We start from the raw sequence: 22,207 nt of genomic DNA, 5'->3' as shown, positions 1-22,207 counted from the left end.
TCACAACTCCCACTGGGAGTGTGGCAGCTTAATGGTTGCGGTGGCCATGCCAACCGGACCTTCTTGTGTGAGTCAATATGTGTGCGTGTGTGAGTGTGTGTGTTTGTATGTTAGCCTGGAAAGTTGAGTCCAGACTCAGTTCAATTTAACTGGTTATGACATTCTGTCATAGCTGTAAGAATGTCTTGATGAAGAGATGTTTGTGATGTTTGATGAGTGTTTTCCCAGCGGAGAAGAGAGGACCAATGACTCATTAAAAGACGATGATGCGTTAAGTCTCTGGAGAAATCTGGTTTGCTGCTTTTAGTAGATAAACACAACATTAGCTTGTGCATTAGACACCATCATCTCTCTTTGGAGTTGAGGTGTGGTGTGGTTGGTGTTGTACATTCCAGATGTTAGTTTCCTGACATTTTGAAGACTTTTCATAGATTTGGTTTAAAAAAAAACTTAATCAAGTCGCTGTCGACCACACAGTGCCACTGTGCGCCAGGTCGACCAAGGATCTCTGTGTCATGCAGTTTTGGTGTTGGGACCTAATCATGGTGTTTGGTATTGTTCAAAGCCCACTGAACAAACAGCTTCACCAAGTCCCCATCCTTTTGTGCAGGAGGCGGCAATCTGTGGTGTCCCAGCTGGTCCTATGTAATTTTGGATAAGCCTGGCTGTCATCTCTAGGGAGTGCTGCAAGGCCCTAAAGGCATCATTACACTCCAACAGAGGTGCTTGTCGGATGGTCGAATAGCATTTGAACCCCCTTTACTCCCACACCTTTACAGCGTTGAAATTGAGGGGACTGCGAATGTCAATTTCTCTAACTTTCCAAAACCCACAATCAGACATTCACACCCACTTTCATGCAGCAGCCGGGCCAGGTGTGCGTCGCTGTGAAATGAGCCAGGATTTCAACTCTATTTTTATTGCTGTCACTTTCTGTATGTACGAAAGAGTGCAACACTGTGAATGCCTTCCAGCAAACACTGGGAATATGCACTGTTCTCCCCGTTTTTAACTCATTATCACATTCGGCTGATGGCATCATTTTACCCTACCTTGATTGCCAATCTTGTTTCTCTTATCCATTATATTTACCCCAGGATCACAAATAAATGTGTCTCCATGGGGATTTTAATACGCAACCCTCCTCTGTCCTGATTCCCTCTATTTGAATAAGAAAACATATGGGGATAAATGGAAGAAACGTCAGGATGAGAGAAATATGGATTTATTGTAAACATACGAAGCGTACCATAGTCTGGATATTACCTCATGATAAAGCTGGTTTTGCACCCATGTATGGTCCAATCCATATGTCCATCCATCTACAATACCTGCCAGTTCTAACACACAGCTTATCACAATATTATCTCCTGTGTGTTATTAAAATTGACTGAACTTTTTTCTGAAGGTCCAAATCAATGATCTGAGCGATGGTTCTCCCATTTCAGTCACTTGCTGGTTGACTGTATCTACTTCCTGTTTCACTCCTGTCAAGAGGATTTGGACAGTTTTACAAATGAACATGCATTACTCAGAAATGTACTGGCTGTGTCAAACAGTGGGAGCCAAGTGGGAGTAGTCCATACCATTGCCAAGAGAAATATCAGACAAATTTAATACAACAGAACAACCAATCTACATCTATTTGTATCTATTTGATGGCATGATGTCAAATGGAAATGACACTAAATGGTTTGAATGACGTTAAATCGCAGTGCTCAGGGGTTCGAGTATAAGAAGGTAAAAAAAGTGCCTTAATGAGGAAAAGCTGCTTACTTGCTTTTTTATTTACTCTCAAGCAGCCAATTGGTAACCTTATTTCAATATGATCATGAACCAAACTGTAGGAGCGCACCAGAAGAGAGCGCAGTCTCCTCACCCTTTTGTAGTTTTCCCTCTTAATTAGGGCAATAGTGAATTAGTGAGTAAACCAGAGGGGAGAGCGGTTTGACAGGGTGAGACGGGGCCACACGTGTTGCCGAGGTGTGGGACTGAACCACTCAGCTATCTCTGGGAAATATTGCTGTAAAATCTCATTAACTGGATCCAACAGCTGGTTTCATTGCTGCCTTAACTTCTTGGCTCGGATGTGAACAACAGAGCTGTTTTCTCTTTAGACCTCCTCAAGGTGCAATCTATTATAATTGGCTATAAATACATTTTCATGTGGGAGGAGATTGCGGAAGCTGAGTCATCCGTTGGCCAAATTAGTTTGAATTCACCATGCTGGGCTGGAAACTTTTTCTATATATATATCTTTATGTTGCGCGTGGAGTTTTCTCCAGGTGCTCCGGTTCTCTCCCACAGTCTGAAGTCATGCCGTTTTGCTTAACTAACACTGACTCCACACGTAGGTGTGCATGTGAGCATGAATGGTTGTCCAGGGTGCACATATCGAAGAAGAGAAAACAGAACAACATCCCTCTGTTGTTAGAATATGTTTCATAAATGTGGACTACAAGCTGTAATAATAGGGTGCCTGGGCAGCCTACCACCTTGGGGTGCCCACCATTTATTTATGACATTAATGGTTTGAAATAAGGTTTCTTTGCATCTCTCTTATATCTTTCATGTTTGTTTTTTCATGTTGTGTTTTAGAATACAGCAAAGGCCTCTAATCTTATCTTTGACAGACATTGTTCAGATCTCATACTCTGATCTCTGCTGTGCATATACTACAAGACAGCTATGTGTGTGTGTGTGTGTGTGTGTGTGTGTGTGTGTGTGTGTGTGTGTGTGTGTGTGTGTGTGTGTGTGTCCAGTGTGTGGCTGCACCAAGTCTGACTTTTGTCAGAATCTGTATGTAAAACAAGTCATTTTTTAGAGCAGCAGGCCCACTAAAGGCATCCTTTATTCTCTGCTCATCTCAGCACTCTTCATGATCAAATGTATTCAGGGACTGGTTGCTTATGTTTATTTATCTGTTTAAAGTCCATATCTGAGATAGAACATTGATATTCAGATTGAAGAAATCTTCTTTTTTTTTTTTTTATTTCGCAGGCACCAACAAAACTACAATTCTGGGCTGTCTATTGGCTTTTAGTTTAGTGTGGGATGAAAATGTAAATAGACTAGCGTTAGCTGGAGAAGCTGTCGTTTTGATTCTCCCCATGCAAGATAAAAGAAAACAGCGATTCAGTCTTTCTTTCATTTTGTGTTTTTTTTTTGGGGGGGGGAAGGTTGTTTTTCTCTCAGATTGTTCACTTCCAATGTGCTATTCTTTTTCACTCGCCTTTTTTTTTTTTATCAATTTCATCTCCAGTATTCGACTGAGGGCCGGATAAGCAAGCGTGGCAAAAATACACAACGTCACGCTGCACAGTCGTCCCCTGCCTCAGACAGAGAGCAGCAGAGCAGAGCAGAAAAAATGTCCCGGAACTTGCTAAAGTCCAAACTTGTGTTCCAGTATCTCCGAGCTGCAGAGCAACTCTCCTCCTGCCCCGGGCCATTCAGTGTGAGCCCAGCTATTGCAAGCACTCCGGGGTGTTAAAACGAGTAAATTAAATAAATAAAGATCCTGTCTGTCTGTCTGTGTGTGTGTGTGTGTGTGTGTGTGCGTGCGTGTGTGTGTGTGTGCGTGTGTGTGTGTGTGTGTGTGCATAAAGATTGATGATTTCAGGCTGGGGCCGGGGCTCTAACATAGCCGTGACCCAGCTCCCCCTCACCTTTGATAGATAGATGGCTTTAGGGGCTTGTGGCGGATCAGAAGTGATCCTCGATATCTCCCACAGACCACACAACCTGACTGCAAAGTTTGTCAGCCCAGGCGGCCAGCCGACACCCCGGTGCATTAAGCGACCGGAATGAACATGCTCACTGAATTTAAATTTGGCCTAGGAGCAATAAAGGTTTTCTAGATTTGCACAGGCCTGGATGCTTGGAAAGATTCATTTGAAGTGGATGGAGTTGGGAGTCATAGTAGATTGGTCCCTTTTGACCCCTTTGAAGGTGAAGGAAAAACGTAATGCTGTACATTTTACATGTGCATGGCAGCGTTAGTTCTAGCACCAGCTTTAGTCCTACGTTTTAGATGCAAATGCATTTTTTTGTCATTTGATATTTGTTAGGTTCTTTAGTATAGTCTTCCCTGAGGAATTTCACTTGTATTTAACTTCAGGATTTTGAGGCTACAAGTAACAGGTAATGCAGCAAAGCATTTTTAGCTGTTTGTGTAAGCTGTAATGACTCTCATAGTGTAACAATAATCAGGGTATTAGCACATTGTCAGACATTTAGAATTCTAGAAAAGTCATTCCAGTCGTCAATACAATTCAATTACATTTAATTCTGTTTATTTTGTATAGTCCAAAATTACTAATTTGCCTCAGAGAGCTTTACAATCTGTACACATACGACATCCCTGACCCAGGACCTCACATCGAATCAGGAAAAACTGAAAAAAACTTTTCATGGGGAAAAAAAGGAAGACATCTTTAGGAGAGCCACAGAGGAGGATCCTTCTCTCCGGATGGAGAGGGATGGTATTGAGCATTTTCCAACAAGCTACATTTTCCGACAAGCTACATGCTATCAACTTGTACATCTGAACTTCTCCTTTACATCCAGGGTTGCCAGGTGTGTGCCTAACCCTAACCCTAAAGCTAACCCCATGGCCAAATCAAAACCAAGGTAGAACCAGCCCAATAGCCAATGAAAACTAAAACAAATCCAGCCCAAAGGCCACTCAAAAGCAGCCCCGAAAAAGCCCAACAGCAATACAATATATACAAGATTTATATATATATATATATGTGTGTATATATATATATATATGTATATGTGTATATATATATATATATATATATATATATATATATATATATATATATATATATATATATATATATATATATATATACACATATATAGATATAGATATATAGCTCCATGAACGTGCAGATTAATTCACCAATTCATAAATTAACCTTTTGCTTGTCATTTCCCTTTTCTCTCTTTCTCTGTCACCATGCATGCCATGTTTTAGCATCATATGTATTTACTGTTGTTGTTTTACTATATTTGAATCATATACCTTTAATACATAAATATAAATAGGTTATTCATTTACTGTTAGTATTTTTGGTCACTGTATTTCAACTAATACAATTTGTGGTTTTAATTCCCTAAATTGTAATAATAACATTTAATCCTATTAAATACATATATTGCTGACAGAATTGAGATTGAGCGGCGGGAACTGAGAGCGGTGTGTGTGTGTGTGTGTGTGTGTGTGTGTGTGTGTGTGTGTGTGTGTGCATACGAGTGTGTGTGTGTGTGTGTGCGGGTGTGTGTTTGACGTGGCCCATCATGTCCATGTGTATATGTGCTGATATGGAGTCAGTTTGGAAGCATCGGGGTATAAATACATAATTTCATTTAAAAAGTTGATTATTATTTTATAGATAGTATTCATGTCATTTACATGCAAAATAGGTCGACTCTACCAGCGGACAAAAATTTCAACCCCCGGCAACACTTCAAAAGTAGCCACATACTGCCGACATCTATCGCACGCTTTTATACAGATTTAATGGGGAAAATCATAATGTATAATTTCTTATAGAACATGCTGTAGGATGGAAAGACTACTAATATTAAGGATAACTCCACCATTAAGATGGATAATCGTATGTAACCTGGTAAATTGTTTGGGGAATAGTTTGGAACATATATATATATATATATATATATATATATATATATATATATATATATATATATATATATATATATATATATATACACACATAGTGTATATATATATGTATATGTATATACATATATATATATACATATATATATATATGTATATATATATATATGTGTGTGTGTGTGTGTGTGTGTGTGTGTGTGTGTGTGAGTGTGAGTGTGTGTGTGTGTGTTCAAATTCTAATTCAAAATCCTGTGACCCTTTAGATGTAGGTTTTTAGGATTTAGAAAGGTACTTTCCATCTGCTGCCCTCCGGCAGACATACACTACCACTTAAAAACACAATTAATGCAGATACACGTTTCAATGTAATAAAATATGTATATTGTTACTCTCGAAATCAACTAATTGTCACAGTTCTTTGTATTGAACTTATTTAAATAAGTTATATTGAATTTACTGCTCAGTGGGTGGTTGTTTTTCCCTTTAATTTAGTGTGTGGAAGCAGAAACAGAAGTGTGATTCATCTTTTCACGTTCACTTACATATTTGTCATATCTTTACCTCGCATGCTGTATCCTTCCCTTACACAGCTGCTTCTCCTATAGACAAACTGAGATACAAAAGGACTTGTGGCCTGAGAGATTAGTAGCAGCTACGGTTTTCATTTTTCTTTGTATACTAAAAAGTATGTATGCTATTGACGGGTCAAATCTAAACCGTACTGTCACAACAGATTATCTCCGCTGGCAAACCTCTTCAATAGAAGTAAAGCTGCCTTACTGCATCTCGGGAATACATGGAACCCAGAGCTATACTATATTTCTATAATTATTTGTTTTTGCTCACCCCTTTTATGTTTGTTTCCTTCAAAGGGGATGATGCATCAAAGGCACATTAAGAAATTCCTTATGCCAAAGGCTGATAATCAGTGACAAAATAACTATATATTCACCTCGCTCCATGGCAGCACAGCTTAAGACCGGAGCTGCAGCAGCAGTCGCTCGCTTTCATTGTCTTCTCGGACATCTTTTAAATGAACGTTCTTTCTCACTGTTTGTCTGAGTAACAAAAGCTTTTTGTTCCTTCTCCGTCAACACATTTCACTCTGACTTCCTTTCCCTCAAGACAACACTGATAACACATCCCCACTCCCACTCTCTCTTTGGTTCATGTGTGCTCTTCTGCTTCTATTTCTTTTCCTCGCATTGCTCGGATTCATCAATTTAAATCCTGCCTCTCCATGTCCCCTTGTTCCCTCTCCTTAAATGCCTATATCCCCCAAGCATCTGCTCTCCTGCTCTGGCCCCCTCCCTTCCAAGTTGTTCCCCTTGCCCTGCACACAAATCTCTCTCTCTCTCTCTCTCTCTCTCTCTCTCTCTCTCTCTCTCTCTCTCTCTCTCTCTCTCTCTCTTTCCATTTTCTTCTTTGCCCTTGAGTTTGAGGTTGGCATTTCAGGGACACAGAAAGGGTACATTATCTCCTGCGGGCCTCTCCAGAGACTTCCCGGCTCTTTTTGTTTTGCTTTCTTCTCCCCAACACCTTCTCCTGCCGGACTCCCTGATGTCCTGCCATGTCACCTTGATGGCAGTGCTATCTCACTAATGACTTGGTGCCCACCCAGCAGTCCTTTTTGACACAGCTCACGTGTGGAGTTCAGGTGGACACTTGAAGAAGCGGTCAAACACCAGGAGTCATGCTGTTTGGAAACACATACCCAATGAAATGATATATAATGAAGGTCTCTATATGTATTTTCAGAGCTTAGGTAGTGCTGTGTAGTGAGGACTCGTTTGTTCTGTCTGGTACACTGAAACGTCATCCTTTGGCGCATGGCGCCGCTTGTTTTCATTGGCTTCCACCACACAGTCTGGTGACTGGCGGTCAGACTGCAGAGGCTCAGCAGGGCCACGGGGTCGTCATGCTCATCTTAACTGTTTATAACGCAGGATCATTTGGCAAACACATAATATTTAAATGAGCGATGATGCAGGTGTGTTCATGTGAATGAGATGACAGATTTTATAAGGTCGCAACCTCCAATGCTTAGCCAGCCGCGACCCTGGAGGCCGGTGGAGGTGGAGGAACAGTGTGTGGAAGGAAAGACAACAATATGATATGATAATGAAGGGGAAGAGGGGGGGGGGGGGGGGGTCCTGATTTACTACAGATTGGCCTCAGGGAAGGCACTGCTTACATGATTTGGGAGTACTGATGAAGCAAAAACAAATAGATTTACCGGTTTATAGATATATGTAAGATGATTGAGTATCCTGAGTGGACAATGAAAAGGCAATGTATAATGCTCAATTGTTCTTTATATACTTTCTTGCAATTATTTTGTTCAAAGGTTGATTTCAAATGTGAATGTTTGGTTGTAGAGTAGGACAGTGAAGCATCACATCTTCCTCCTGATTCCCTTATTGGGGCGACTGTGGCTCAGTGGTTAGCAATCAGTGGATCAGTGGTTGAGCCACGGCTCTGCTAGTCATTGTCGTTGTGCCCTTGAGCAAGACACTTAACCCTGAATTGCTCCCCGTTGCTGTGTCTATGGTGTCTACGGTATGTCAAGCAAACATGTAAGTCGCTCTGGAGGAAAGCGTCAGCTAAATGTAACGTAGTTTCATGTAGTTTCATTGAATCAAGTTGGGTAACGCTTTCTATATGTGTAACATCCACCGTTACGCGTGACTCAATGCTTCAAAGGTTCAAGGTGTGTGATCGCTGTTTGTGGGCTGATCGGGCTCAACTCTCTCGCTGCAGGAGGTTTGAACAGTTAATTCAAGGAACCACATTGCTATGATGTGAAGATGTTCAACTGGAATCCTTGTGACATGATTAGCTCGCTTGTTTCATGAGAGGAAACGCACCACTCTCGAGTCCTACAGCAAGTAAGCAGTGTTTATTTCTTTAACAAACATCTTTGGCTGTTTTGTGGTGTTTAATTTAGGCCTTCTGGGAAGTTCCTCACCGAGTCAGCGTTAATTAACCATATCTAATCGCTATCGTTTCTCCTGGTAAAACCAACACACTGTTCCAGATAAAATGAAATGCCTTCTATCTGAATGTTTTCCACATTGTTTGTTGCCAATAAAATGGATTAAGAATAGATATAAATATTAGGTATTTGTAAAATGTGTTTGCCTCAGATCCCAGCTTGTATAAGCAGGTATTTTTATTCCAGAATGAGCAATGCATCCCACCTGAATATGATTGATTAGCTGTGTGTCTTCTTTTTGTAGCTTTTACAAACTCAAAGCATTTTTTCTGTTTTGCCCAACTGTGTCACATGCTGTTTGTATTAGTTACTGCGAAGCTAATGCGCTAAATTATTGCTTGGCAATGAAATTCTGACACATCGTGTCTCTCTATTAACTCAGTTAGTAGATGACAGTTTAGATTAGCAGCTCGCTCACTGGAACTCTTAAAGGAGGAACTTTAAAGGTGTTCAGTAATATATTATTTAGTTCAAGGACACACGTGGTGTTCCATGAGAGGAGCTGCGCTTCCATTACAATAAATGGTATAAAACAAGGTTTTACATAAGCAATTGTTATTGAAAAGCAGCCACACATAACAGGCACAACATTACAATTAATAGTAGTATTTATATTAAGTCATTCCACACAATACAATAGATGTAGTCTGTGTACAATCTAGTACACAATACTGAAAGGATCCAGGCAGAAGCATGATGCTTGACTATGCCTATCCTACGATCTTATCAATTTAATTCACAATTGTAACACCCAAAATAGCTTCATAAACAGTTATTTTGAAAACACATTATTCTATTTGTGTAAACCTAGACAAACATCGCTCCATTTATATTAAAAAAATCCTTCTTAAATAATTTGGCACATTGTTTGCATTATTGTATAATCAGTATCAATTAGTGACATTTCAAACGATGATATTTTATAAAGAATGGATTTGGGTGATTATATGAATTAGCCTCATTCATTAAAAAATAGAGCTTTTTTTAATAAATATCTTTTAAATAATTGTTTCCTATGTTGAACTCCAAACAATAAGATATGTAAGAAATAATACTTGAGGAATACATTATATGCAAGGCCTAGATTGACTTTTACACTTTGAATCAATATCCACATCTATTTCATTTCTATTCCCAAAACACATGATTTTAGTTTTCTTTTATATTAAGAGACCATTTGGTAAACCCAAACTAACAGGAGGCATGTGGGAAGAACTGCTGAGCATCGCTGCGGCTGTGATTTTCCGTTGTTTTTGTGAAACGGTGATTTCATGTTCCAGTCAGGAAGACAACTGCTGATGTGAAACCACCTGCCGTAAACAGTGCCGCGAGATGTGTGGACTTTGAGAGCTCATCAGCTGGCAGCCTGGTCTTGATTAACTCTCTTCAGAGGGTTCCACAATGTGGCTTTAAGTGACACTGGGTCTCTGGTGGCACATTGGAGAACCCTCTTCTGAGGGACAGCAGGAAAGGAACCGAGTGGAGTGAACATGAGTCCTCCCGGTCCTCCTCGTCAGGTGATCAGCGTGCCGGTGAGAACTTCTCTCATAACAACCTTCCCAGGTGCAATTCAGTAATGGGCCTCAACCCAGCAAAGTGAATCCATGTGCAATTTATTCCTGTCACCTGCCTCCGTCCTGGGAGGAGGCTTGAAGACCAGTACATCTTTTGTTCTTCGCGTTGAGCGCTGTATTAAGTGTCTCTGTCAAGCGTGTCAAATTGATACAGGAAAGATTCCCCCTCCCCGTTCAGAATGTCACATCTCATAAGCATATCGTGGTGTGCTTGCAGGCATGAGAGACACACAAAAAGGAGCCGAGTATGAAAGTTCTGACAGACAATTGATAATGAGTTGGGGCTAAACAAAGCACTAATCAGCCAGTGCTGTAGCGTCCTCAGAAACACGTCAGTGAGGCTCAAGATGTGCTGTTGAAAGAAACAGTGGAGAAGTGGCAGAGATAGAATTGGGCACGTCATGATGTCTACTGGTGTAGGCTTGACACACATGTAGCTGTGTGAATTCTGCTGTCATGTTAGATCAGGGAGCTACAAGAATTAACAGGACCTGTCGACACGCTGCTGCCGCCTCTGCACTGAGATCTGTGATTTCTGCGTTGGAGTTACAACTGAACTGCTCTCTTTGTCTTCTAAATACCAAAATAGATTCTCGCTTTTTTTTTTTTTTTTTCAAAATCCAGAATAATTCTTAATGCACTGCATCTCAGTATGAATCCTTGACTTAAAACTGTGACAAAAATCACCAGCTTCCTCCTTTCCTGTGTGGAAATCGAGGTCACAGCTGTTGACTTGTCACTTGAACCCTGAATCTCATCTCCACTTCCTTCCTCCTTCACAGGAGACCTGGCATCAGAGGACGAGTACCTGGAAATCCCATCTATCTCCAGACAGAGGGCGGGGACGTATGAGTGCACAGCCGTCAACGATATCGACTCAGACGTCCAGACCGTCGACATCACCGTCAACTGTGAGTCCGCTGCTTTGGCCGAGGAACTTCAACATGTTGTGTTTAACAGCTCTGAAACAATTATTCAATGTATCAGTGAGTCTTTTTGCAGAACATATAGTTCAATCATACAATCAATTGGATAAGTTGTGAAGAAAAAACATGATTTTCAGGTTGCAGCTTCTCAAGTATGAGCCTTTGCGGCTTTTCGCTGTTTCATAGCATTGGTGTTATTATACTCTGATGATTTAGGCTTCAGAATTGTAATATAACAGCTTTTGAACTAAAGGTCTTTTCATTGATTCAATGTATTTCTTTATTTATGACCCTGTGCTGAACCATTTTTAAAATGGTATGAAACCAAGAGAAGCCTTAATTAGATGGATGCCAACTGCCGTTAAACTACAAGTGTGGCTTTATATGTTTTACCATTTGTGTTGGAAGTATTGTTTTACAAAATCAAATGTTCTTTTTGGATTCAAGGAGAAATATTTGAGTCGCTTTGATGTCAGGTGCTGCTGATTTTACGAACTATATTAATTACAATTAAAACATTATAATAATGTGCTACTTTTTTTGGCTAATTTGATGGGAAACTAATTGGTCCCAAGCAAAGTATCAATTTAATTGTAACTATTTTCTGACATTTTATCGTTGAAGCCTTTAATCATTAAATCAAGAAAACAATGAGAAGAATAATTGACAGTCAAGACATGACTGCATAGTGTTTTGGCTCATAGAGCATTTACCAAGGCACACAGGCCCAGAACAAACGGGGAGTATTTGGGCTCCATTAACTGTAACTGGACCACATTTTGCTCAAACTAATAACATCTTTTTTTAATAACTGCTGCAGATTAAACCCTGACCAGTTCATTCCATCTCATCATACTTGACACCATGAGGTTTCCCCAGGGTTAGAAATCCTGTCCACGATTTGAACTCCTACTTCCTGTGCACTTGCGGTCATGCTGTGCAGACCACCACGGCTCAGAGGAGACGAGGCCATGCGCCCGTCTCCTGGTGCCCTTGACTCGTCCTGACCGCGGTGCACCCGTGTCGTTGCTTGCAGATGCTCCAGCTGTGTCGGAGGGCAGAGATGTCGGAGTGACTCTGGGCCAGCGAGGAGAGCTGGAGTGTGAGGCTGATGCCGTGCCCGAGGCCGACTTTGAGTGGTACAAGGATGACAGAAGGTGATTAGATGTACATTTGAATTTTATGTGAGGCAAATGGAAGAAGCGTGTGTGTTTTCAGTTTTCACAGTTATTGATAGTCATTGATCATCTGTCAGTCTTACAGCTATTAAGAATACTATAAATTGGTCATGAATTAAATTAGTGTTATTAGTGCATTCGGGCCCATTGGTAATTGGCCAAGTGACTGAAAAATTAAAATAAACAACATCATTGCCCATCTTTAGTTGCACTCACCGTGTTCTTTCCCACATTTAGGATCCTCAGTGGCATCGATGGCATAGAGATTGTGAACTCTGGATCTCTGTCCAAGCTGACGTTTTTTAATGTGACCGACGGAGATTACGGGAACTACACTTGTGTCGCACTCAACAAACTTGGGACCTCGAACACAAGCTTCCTTATGTATGGTGAGTACAGTAATGTGCTACATGTAGTACTACTGAGAGGGACGTGTGACTCAAATGCTGTAGTGTATGTTTCAATTAAAGTAATATTAATAATCGTAATTATTTTCTTGTTTGCCCTTTTAGCGTCTATCAGTTTGATTCAACATTTATCCATGAATGAAAAGCTGTTACATTTACTGTTATATGAACATTTAGGTGATGTAATCATGTGCAACCCCATATTGTTTAGAGTGAATATACTATAATGAACCGTGAAATATAAGATGTCACAGTCTACTTCATTTGTTTCAGCCCCCTAATGTATTAAGATAACTTGATACTGTTCCTGTTAATCCTGCTTCACCTACAAAGCTAGTTGGGCCTGAGGAGCATAGAGTCCGTCTCAGCTCAGCCAGCTGACTTCCTGCTCCCACTAACCAATGAAGAGAGCCACAGCCTAAAGCTGCTGATTCAGTAACAATAAAGATCTCTCTCTCTCGTTCCAACTACCAAAGGTCCTGCACATATAGTGTGGAACATTAAAGTACAACACATCTCCGTCAGAAAAGGGCGATGTGTGTGTACATCAGCAAACGTGTCACTACTTTCTTAACACTGAGTGATGGTCAACGTTAAAATACTGTCATGTTTCAGCCTTGAAATTGAATTCCCCGGCCACGTGAACTGGGGAGCCCTCCGTCTGCCACTGTGCAGCCTCCATGCTAGAAATCTACTCAGCAGCCTACTTTTCATGCTTTTCACAAGTGCTGTCAATGATTTGTTGCTGCTCTGTTTCCAATATGTTGCTCTGTTCCATTTGTTTCCCTGGTGTAGTCGTAATTGAACCCACTAGCTCAACGCTATTGCAAGGTTAGTATTCTGCACCCGCATGCACGGCAACTGTTGTGGATGGAAAGTATTAACCGCATGCTGGCACATGTCCAACCGCCATTTTCACAAACAGGAAGTCAGGCCGCACTGTGACTGGAGTTATACACAAACGTCTGACATAAAGAGACAGATGGGTTCTTGCTCTGTGATCAGGGAACTGTTCTCTTCATGACTGACATGTTAAAGTAGATGTGTGGCAGGCAGCAGGAATGGCAAAGCAAACCAGACCAATGCCACATGAATCTTTGTGAAAATGGCATCGCGGCTTGTGTTGCTAACCATGTTTCATCTTCTCCTTTGCAACCCTAACCGCCTCACTGTGTGACACGGCTTCATTTTGATTTTTGCATGCTCTTCTTTCCAATGTAAGTATTCGTCATTTTTCATTATCGTCATTTGTGCTTGTGCGATTGTTTTCGCCTCCAGTGATTGCATTTCCCCTGTACGTCCCACACAGAAAGCTGTGAAAAAGCACACACAGAAAGCTGCAGAACGTCACTGAGCTGACATGTGTCTTGTATCTGCCGAGCAGTGACTGCAGATTAAAGATATCTGGTGGAGATGAACCCACAAGCTTGTGGAGCCTCACCCATCATGTCATGTAATGTGTCCTTGTGACTGCTGGTTGCAGCATCTTGTAGGCAGACCCACTCCATTAACACAACATAATTGTATTAATGGCTTTGAGTTTGGCTAGAAGTGAACGTCATTATTGTAATTAGCCATATGCAGGATTACAGATAATCCACTGTGGCAGGGTAATTGGATAGATGCCCCAAAGGAAGCTGTGGTGAACTCGTGGAAATCCAAGGGAAATGAGTAGTCATTGTGTTCCAAGCTTCAAAGTAAAAAGTTCAAATGTGTCCTCAATCCTCATACAATGCATCCATTTAGATGGAACTTGCATCATCCCTGAAAACAGTGTGATGAAAGTACTGTGTTTCAGTTTTTCATTGAGAAATTGTGTTGTTTTTTCTAACTGTAACACTAGAATAAAAGGTGCATTAAATAGTGAAGAATACAAGTTCACATCTCATCATAAGTTACTCAAAAGATTACCTTTTCATTCAATATGAGGCCAATAAGAAAAAGAATGTGTCTCCATTCTATGTGTCATCTTGTAGTCTGGTGAATAAGAATCAGATGGAGCAGCTTTATTAGAAATAAAGATCTTCTGGTCTTTCTAGTTCCATTTATCTTTCTAAATGAAAAAGTGTGCTGTCACATTTTATGTTCTCCACATAGTGTACACTATATGTAATATATTTAATATAGTGTACCATAGTCAGATTTCACGCTAATCTCAACTAACTCATGTCGAGATTAGCATTCAATCTGTTGACAGATTTAACTGAATCCTGTGTTTTTAGGAGCCGCTCTCAGAACACAGAATGCCCTTGACAAAGATAGAATGACCTTCTTTAAGCAATAGATGCTGAGCAATGATCAGTGTTAATCCTCAGTGCTGCACTGGATGAAGCACACCAGCATTGATCATCCCACTCAAAACAGGTGCTACCAGCATTACTGACTGAAGCTCCACTCTGCCTCACTAATGGAAGCTTTACTCTGTCGTTTATTCATGCTTCTGAACAATGACTGATTCCTCTCTCTGGTTTCCTGCTTCCATCCTCCATTGTCATCCAAACAATTACACATCCACATTCAGACATTTCTGTACTAACAACATAATGTTGGTTGGTTATATACTGACTGTTTCACACACGTCTTTACTTCAGCAAGAGAAAACAGACAAATACAAGACTATGTGGTTGATATGCTGGTTTGATATCAGAATGAGACTCAGATGTCTTCAAATTTGGCACAAACGTGACTGAAAGATGAACTGATTAGAATTTGATGGTGAAAGGTCAAAGATCACTATGACCTCTCGAAACACATTCATGGCCATGACTCTAGATTTGCTCATTATTACATAAAACATTCAGGTTTATTCAATGGATAAATACAATTACAAAGTGAGGACATTTTGGAAACATTTTGGATTCAAACCGCTTAGCGGCGGTGACGTGAAGTCATGTGACCGTGAGGTAGTTTGACAAACAGGCAAGTTTCATACATTTTGAGCAATAACTTAAAAACCTCATTGTTTTCTGTCGAGGGAATCAGTGTGATGCTAACTTCTGGGTTTGCCTTGAAAAAAAGTACAGTAGATGTTATCTCTGCACTTTGCCTTTGGTTAAAAGTTAATAACGTTAGGTTAGTCTGTCCTCATGGTTCACCAGTATTTAACAAACCAATAGTCTCCTCACCTCACAGCTGGGCCTGCAGTGAGTGTCAGTTGCAACATTCATTTTATAATTTGCAGGCATCATAAATAAGAACGTGTTATGTGTACTGTTATATTGAGACCTGGATTATTCTTATATTTCCTCTATTTGTGCTGTGGCTTATTGTATGTGAATACACTGTCTAAGATAACACTTCATCCAGAGATTCAGTGAGTGTTGCATTCGTTCTTCTAGATTCTCTTAAAGTCTCCAAATCAGGAACTTCACATTAATATGTCATGTGACTAATCCAACCTTGTAATCCATTCCTCCAATTCCCAAGTAATTGTAGACAATACGCATGCATCACTTATCACTAATTATGGACACTGGTTTGCATAATAACAGGCAAACTACCCAAAAGACAGTGTTTTCACAGACAGAACCGCAGATTTGCACGGCAGAAGTCACAGTCCTCACTTGAGAATCCTGCTGGAGGAAAGCCAGTTTATTTAGAGGCGTACCTCCAGTAGTGATAACACAAAGAGGAAGACAGAAATCCTTCAATGGTGAAACTTACCCGAGTGTTTTGTTTCCCCCGTCAGGACCGAGAGCAGTTCAGGATGGCAGCGGCGGCGCGATGGGAGTGCACTCACACACCTGCCTCCTCTTCTTAGTGCTTCTGCCGTTCCTGCTCAGAATTTGAAGAGTGGATTTGAACACAAGTATTGTGTGTATGTGTGAGTGCGAGTGTGTATGTGTGTGTGTTTTTTTTTCTCAACCGGAACCATAAACTGGTGCACCGTGAGTGCATGAAGTATCCTGCTACATAATGATGTTGACCCACTAAATAAGTACTTAACAAAACGTTTCTGTTGTTTTTAGATTTCACGGATGTAACAAATGCTTCACATTACATGGAATTATGTTGGAAATGTTCTCTCTAAATTATATTAGTCTGGATTATCTCTTTTTTACTTATATTATGTCTCAGAGAAAAAAAAGATTTTTTAATTGTAGCGTCTCTTATTCAAATGGATTTGTCTTCATTTTTAACTGCATTGCATATTCATCTCAACTCCAGGAAAAGGCAAATTCTCAGCAAGTATGAGAGGTGAATGTTAAATACCTCAAAGTCAAACCGAGACGTGAAGCAGGAGGAGTTTAGGTTACCCGGAGGGTGAAAGTCTGCTATTGTCATATTTTAATGTGTAATGATTATCATTCCGTCTGGTTGTTGAAACAGAATCGTTTTTGACCTTCACGTATTCTCAGCATTATATAGTGATATACTTTGAGTTGTGTTATGCTAATCTTTAATTCTATTTTTTCAGTTATGTTTAGTTTTAAATATTTTTGAGAAGGGAAAATATGAAGTTGTAATTATTTAGGAGAAATATCCTTGTTTTCTGTCTTTTTTTTCTTTCTTTGTACACAAAAATGGTGTCAAGAATACTTGTGTTATAACTATGTACTTACAAATGGAAGGGAGCGTTTGCTCCACTTGTGTGGAGTCGATGTCTGATTAAGTAATGCAAATGTATTAACGCTGTTGCTACTTGTTTGAGCATCGTGCCATTTCTACACGACCCAGAACATGTTCCTGTTCATGTGGCAAAGCAGCACGGGCGGGTCAGAGGCCACTCAGTTCATCGTGTTCATAGGAAATAAACACTGTTTGCATGTATTTAGACACCAATAACCCAAAGAGTAGCAGCTCACAGCACCGTGCTTCATTGGATTTCTGTTTTCTAATCTCAACAGCAAACAAAACACAGTGTCTTTCACAAAGAGGAAAGGTGAACTTTTTAATAAGAGTTTAACGGGGCTATTGGGAAATCTAAAAGGACACACTCATTTGAACCAAAATGTACAGTTTGTGGTATATAACTGTGGAATGCTCTTTGTGAACATGACATTCCCAGCTCTTCTGAAAAGAAAAAAAAAGATTGCAGGCTTACTGTACAGAATGTGAGCCGATTGCATTAATAACCGACAGCGGGGGGAAATAATACTGCAACTGCTCTTATCGCATCATATGTGGCTGGCGTTGTCAGATGGGAGAGGATGTGTTGTAAAAACAGAGAAATCATATCAGTGTGTTATCATCGAGGAGGATCAGCTCACACAGAGCATCAGTGGCAGCAAACAGGAAGAACCTCCTTCACCGTATCTCATTGTGAGAGTCAGGATTTTATGCAACAATCAGAAAAAGCTCACAATCGGTCAGAATGAAAAAGCCGGTGAGTTATCTTTTTCATGTCTCTTGTGTTGGCAAACTGTTTACACCGACTGCCACACAGGTTTAAAAAAAAAAAAAGAACTGTGTAAAAACAACGAAGACACGAGATTTTGGTGTAAAAGGTTACTGTTTTTTAGACGTCACGCCTCTCATGCGCAACGCATCGCCGCTTGTGGACGTTCAAACTCACCCGTCTACCGAATATACGCCGTTGCACCGTGTGCAGCACTAGAAAGGTTTGCAGGATCCCATTAACACAACATCAAACAGGAACAGTGAATTACATCAAATTAGTGTGTGTGTCTGTTTAGTGGCGGGCAATGATGCGCTTCTTATTATCCCTCGGCTCGATTGAGTGTTTTCACATGTGGTTATTTTTAAATGAGCGCGCAGTAGAACCAACCATCTCTGCTCTGCTCACACTCCCCTTTCCCTCCCTTTCCCTCCTTTTCGCCTCATCGCTGGTGGGATTGTAGTCCTTCATACATGTGCACACACTTCAATTTGTCTTTTTGACTCATTTCGCCTCACTGTGGCTCTTCGCGGCTCTTGGGGACATCAAGGTTTGTGCTCCTCAATGTGAAAATAGAGCCAAATCCAAACGGCATGAAACAGATAGGAGCATTATTGAAATTGATCAGGGTAATCATCAGCTGAATCTGACGGGCTAATCACGCTTTGTTTTCACACACAAGACAAAGAGAGGCAGAGAGAGAGGGAGAGAGAGTATTATTCATCTCCAGCACAGTGATGTTTGGAAATGACATGGTAATTATTCCTCCCGGCTGGAAGGATGGCGCCACTGATCCCACGTCTGTATTGCCACAAGATTAACCACATTTAAGACCAACTGGAGTCACATCACCTCCCAAGGAGGTCCGCATCGGGGTCCCTCAGAGGAGTTTGCATGAAGTGGTTGCGTCAATATGCACAAACAATCCCAGCCTGGCTGCTCTCGCTTCCCTTGAATGGTTGGAGAGGGAGCCAATGTGCTGAACACCTCACTTAATAGTCTGCCTGGAAATATCACCCAACACAAACACACACACACACACACACACCGCACCTCTTCCCCCTCACACACACACATGCAACAGATTGTACTGAAGTAAGACAGCCTACGTTTCTTTTGTAGAACAGCCAAGCACACGTTGTACAAACTGCTCATTGATTTTGATCGTTTTACTACCTCTGAGCAGTTGCTCAGCAAGTTGCCCAACTATTTAACAACGCAGCAATCACCACCTTCAAGTAATATTTACACGCGGTCCCGGGTGTGTATCTGCGTGGGCGGCCGTGCTCACGCCGCGCTGACCCCACAGCGCTGCGCCGTCAGTGTTGTTTCTCCGGAGCGTCACAGCCCTCACAGGCCTCGGCCAGGACCGCGCAGACAGCTGCGTTCCATTGCTTGTCCTTTATACCTGTCATATTGTTTTTTGATGTCATATCAAATACAGTATTATTTCTGGAGCCAAGCACACTATCACAATAGGCGTGTACCTTTGTAAAAACCAGCAGGGCTGCTGTCAAAATATATCTCGAGATGAAATGAAAAGGAAGGTCGTAGTTTTTTCTTCACAAGTAACCAGCAGCAAGGAGGTGGCTGTCATCGAATAATCCAGCTAATAATAGCAAAGCCATATGGTTACTATGGCAGCGATTCAGAGTCGGGGCTGCACTGAGAATCACAGAACCCAAACTGTGCATGTTAATATTCTGATTTAAGATGATCATTAGGAGGAATCCCACCAGTTTTCAATGTCAAACGAGCATATTGTTTATGAGCTCTGATGAGATATGCGCTCACAGTAAAGCCCTCAGCCGAGAAAGCCACATCGAGCCGCAGAGCGGTGTGATCTCTGATGGAGGGGACGAGGTATTCTGCCTTTTCAGAGGAGATGATAGATCACGGTTGGAGATCCTGGCAGATTTTTTTCCTAAAGTTTTGGCCTTGACCACATGCGGCTTACAGAAAAGAACCCTCTTCATTTCCTTGTTCTCAAATCCCTGCTGTTCCGAACGTGTACCAACAGAAAGCGTGTGGTGAAAACCTTCTTTAAAGGCTTCATTTGGATTGTTTTCTGACCTGAGGCCTTTTGCATTACTTTCCACCCGTGTGCTCTCTGCATTACGGGCACTGGCAGCCTCAAGGTTACAAAAGAAGCCGTTAAACAAACACAATCACATTTCAGTTAGCGAGACAGTGGGAAGTTTTGTGTTGCGTAACGCAGCTATTTGCCATGTTATGGCTCATATAGTTGAGAAAACTCTAATAAGCTCCCAGTTGGCCTTCATGTTGTCCTGTTAACTGGACTTGTGCTCCATTCTATAAGTCCCACCCTGTGTGATGCTTGTAACACCCTGTTTATGCCAGAAAACAGTTAAACACAGTTAGAACTGCATTGCGTGTTGCTCCCCGTGCTGTATGCTTCACATGCGTCACGCTCAGGCAGACCCAACACAGCAGGTGTCCACATACTGGTTTCAATGGGAAATGAGCAACTGTCATAATTGGAAATAATTAACCATCTCTCTCTTTGTCAGCAGTCCTTCTGCAGTTTCTTTCTGCATGGCATTCAAACAAAGTCTCTTTTCCTATTAGAGCGACCGCTTCAAACTCCCACCGAGCATGACTCTAAAAAAAATGATAAGTCCCGTTTAAGCCAAACTTATAATGATAAAATCGAGCAAAGGAAGAGGATCTTGGACATATTTCTGATCCAATCCCAAAGTGCAGCTCTGAAACTGCACTAAAAGGCCTGAATACACTTAACTTCTCCTGTTCTGACTCCAGTCAGCCAACACTGAATCACAGCCCATGAAGGCTTATATTTTGGCAGTAGCGCTGCATACTAATGGTGATATGACCAATTCCATTGTCTGTTTGAAGACTGCAGGATTGTAGGCCTCATTCCTTTCCTCCCTTGCTCCAACCTGGCCCATGTTTGCTTGGGCTCAGATGGGGAGGGAGGAGGGCGGAGGGCGGGCGGGTATTGTATGAGCTATGAGTGTAGATCTTTTCTTTGTATCCATATGTGCAAGGCAAGAGCGCAGTCTCTGAAGAATATTTGATACCAGTTAAGATAAATGACTTGTATTGCACCTATCAGATAGTACTATTCATTTTAGGTGTTTTGTGACATTTGTGTGGTTTGCATTGGAGTCTGAAAGAGATCACTTTTGGATGTGAACTTTGGTTGGACATGAGAAATCCAACCTTCGCTTCAGCTGCCAGGCGGTGATCATAGCAGACGCATGAAGTAGTCTCATGATCTGTTGGGTTTATTTTGAATGATTCACATAGAAGATTCTGCCCTTTGCCTGGTTACAAGTTCACAGGGCTCTCTTCAGATTGGATTGTTTCCAAGTGGAGGGGGACCTCATGCTATTTGACTCCCTGCATTGTAAAGGATTGTTGGTTCATATGTATTTTCTTGATGAAAAGTGTGTGCTCATATTTAAGACTGACAATAATAAAATGTTGTATCTTAAGATTAAGTGTGTTTTGCATATATTATTCTTGTTTATTCAGATTATAAGACAAACCTATTGATTTTTTTGATCCCTCTAAAGTCCTAACCTTGGACTGAGCTCATTATGGTCTGTCCGCTACATTACCAACAACTGTTAACTGCAGTTCTCCAAATGACACCAGCGTGTCTTTGAGCCTGAACACAGTGTATTTTTTAAGGGTTCCAGTACATTAATTATGAACACCCGCAGCAGGAGGTCTGCCATAATTCTGTGATGGTCTTACTCTTCCTCCACTCTAGCTGCACGCAGAAGCCATTTCCTATTCTAATTCATTTGCTGTACAGATGATACATGCAACAATAATCTGGAGGTTTCCACTCTTAATTTTTAATTCTTGCGAGACATAATACGAACCTATAATATATCTATGATAGGTAGTATTTCAGGTTTTGGGCTTTTTATTGCACTTTTTTTCAAAGTAGTGACAAAAACACGTCTTTGCAGTTAGTACCACACTGTTGTACTTCAGCTTCGACAAATATTTAATTCATGCAAACATCTGCTCTCTGCAGCTGAGAATTGCTTCATACACCAGAGACTGAATACAGTGTTAGAAAGATAAAAGAATGCCTTATGTTAAAAGCCAGTGTCCCTCAAATCAAAGTTAACACTGAA

General features: G+C 41.0%; 1 protein-coding gene across 3 annotated transcripts in view; it reads left to right on the top strand.

Annotated features, from left to right (window-relative positions):
- The window catches only part of ntm (neurotrimin), a 386,758-nt gene extending 365,208 nt beyond the window's left edge, over nt 1-21,550 (top strand). For 2 of the 3 annotated variants that reach the window (XM_068600360.1, XM_068600359.1), the window contains 5 exons: nt 11,005-11,133; nt 12,185-12,305; nt 12,564-12,715; nt 13,529-13,564; nt 16,422-21,550. In XM_068600360.1, the coding sequence (XP_068456461.1) occupies nt 11,005-11,133; nt 12,185-12,305; nt 12,564-12,715; nt 13,529-13,564; nt 16,422-16,522 (539 nt within the window). In that variant the 3' untranslated portion in view covers nt 16,523-21,550. The remainder of the gene's footprint in view (nt 1-11,004; nt 11,134-12,184; nt 12,306-12,563; nt 12,716-13,528; nt 13,565-16,421) is intronic. The other variant, XM_068600361.1, reaches the window with a different exon arrangement.
- Nucleotides 21,551-22,207: the final 657 nt, after the last annotated feature.

The sequence above is a fragment of the Clinocottus analis genome, unplaced genomic scaffold, assembly GCF_023055335.1.
Source record: "Clinocottus analis isolate CAN_PGR_092001 unplaced genomic scaffold, fCliAna1.0.p SCAF_5, whole genome shotgun sequence".
Lineage (NCBI taxonomy): Eukaryota > Metazoa > Chordata > Actinopteri > Perciformes > Cottidae > Clinocottus > Clinocottus analis.
The sequence above is the reverse complement of the archived record's forward strand: the minus strand, read 5'-3'. Positions and strand labels throughout refer to the sequence as shown.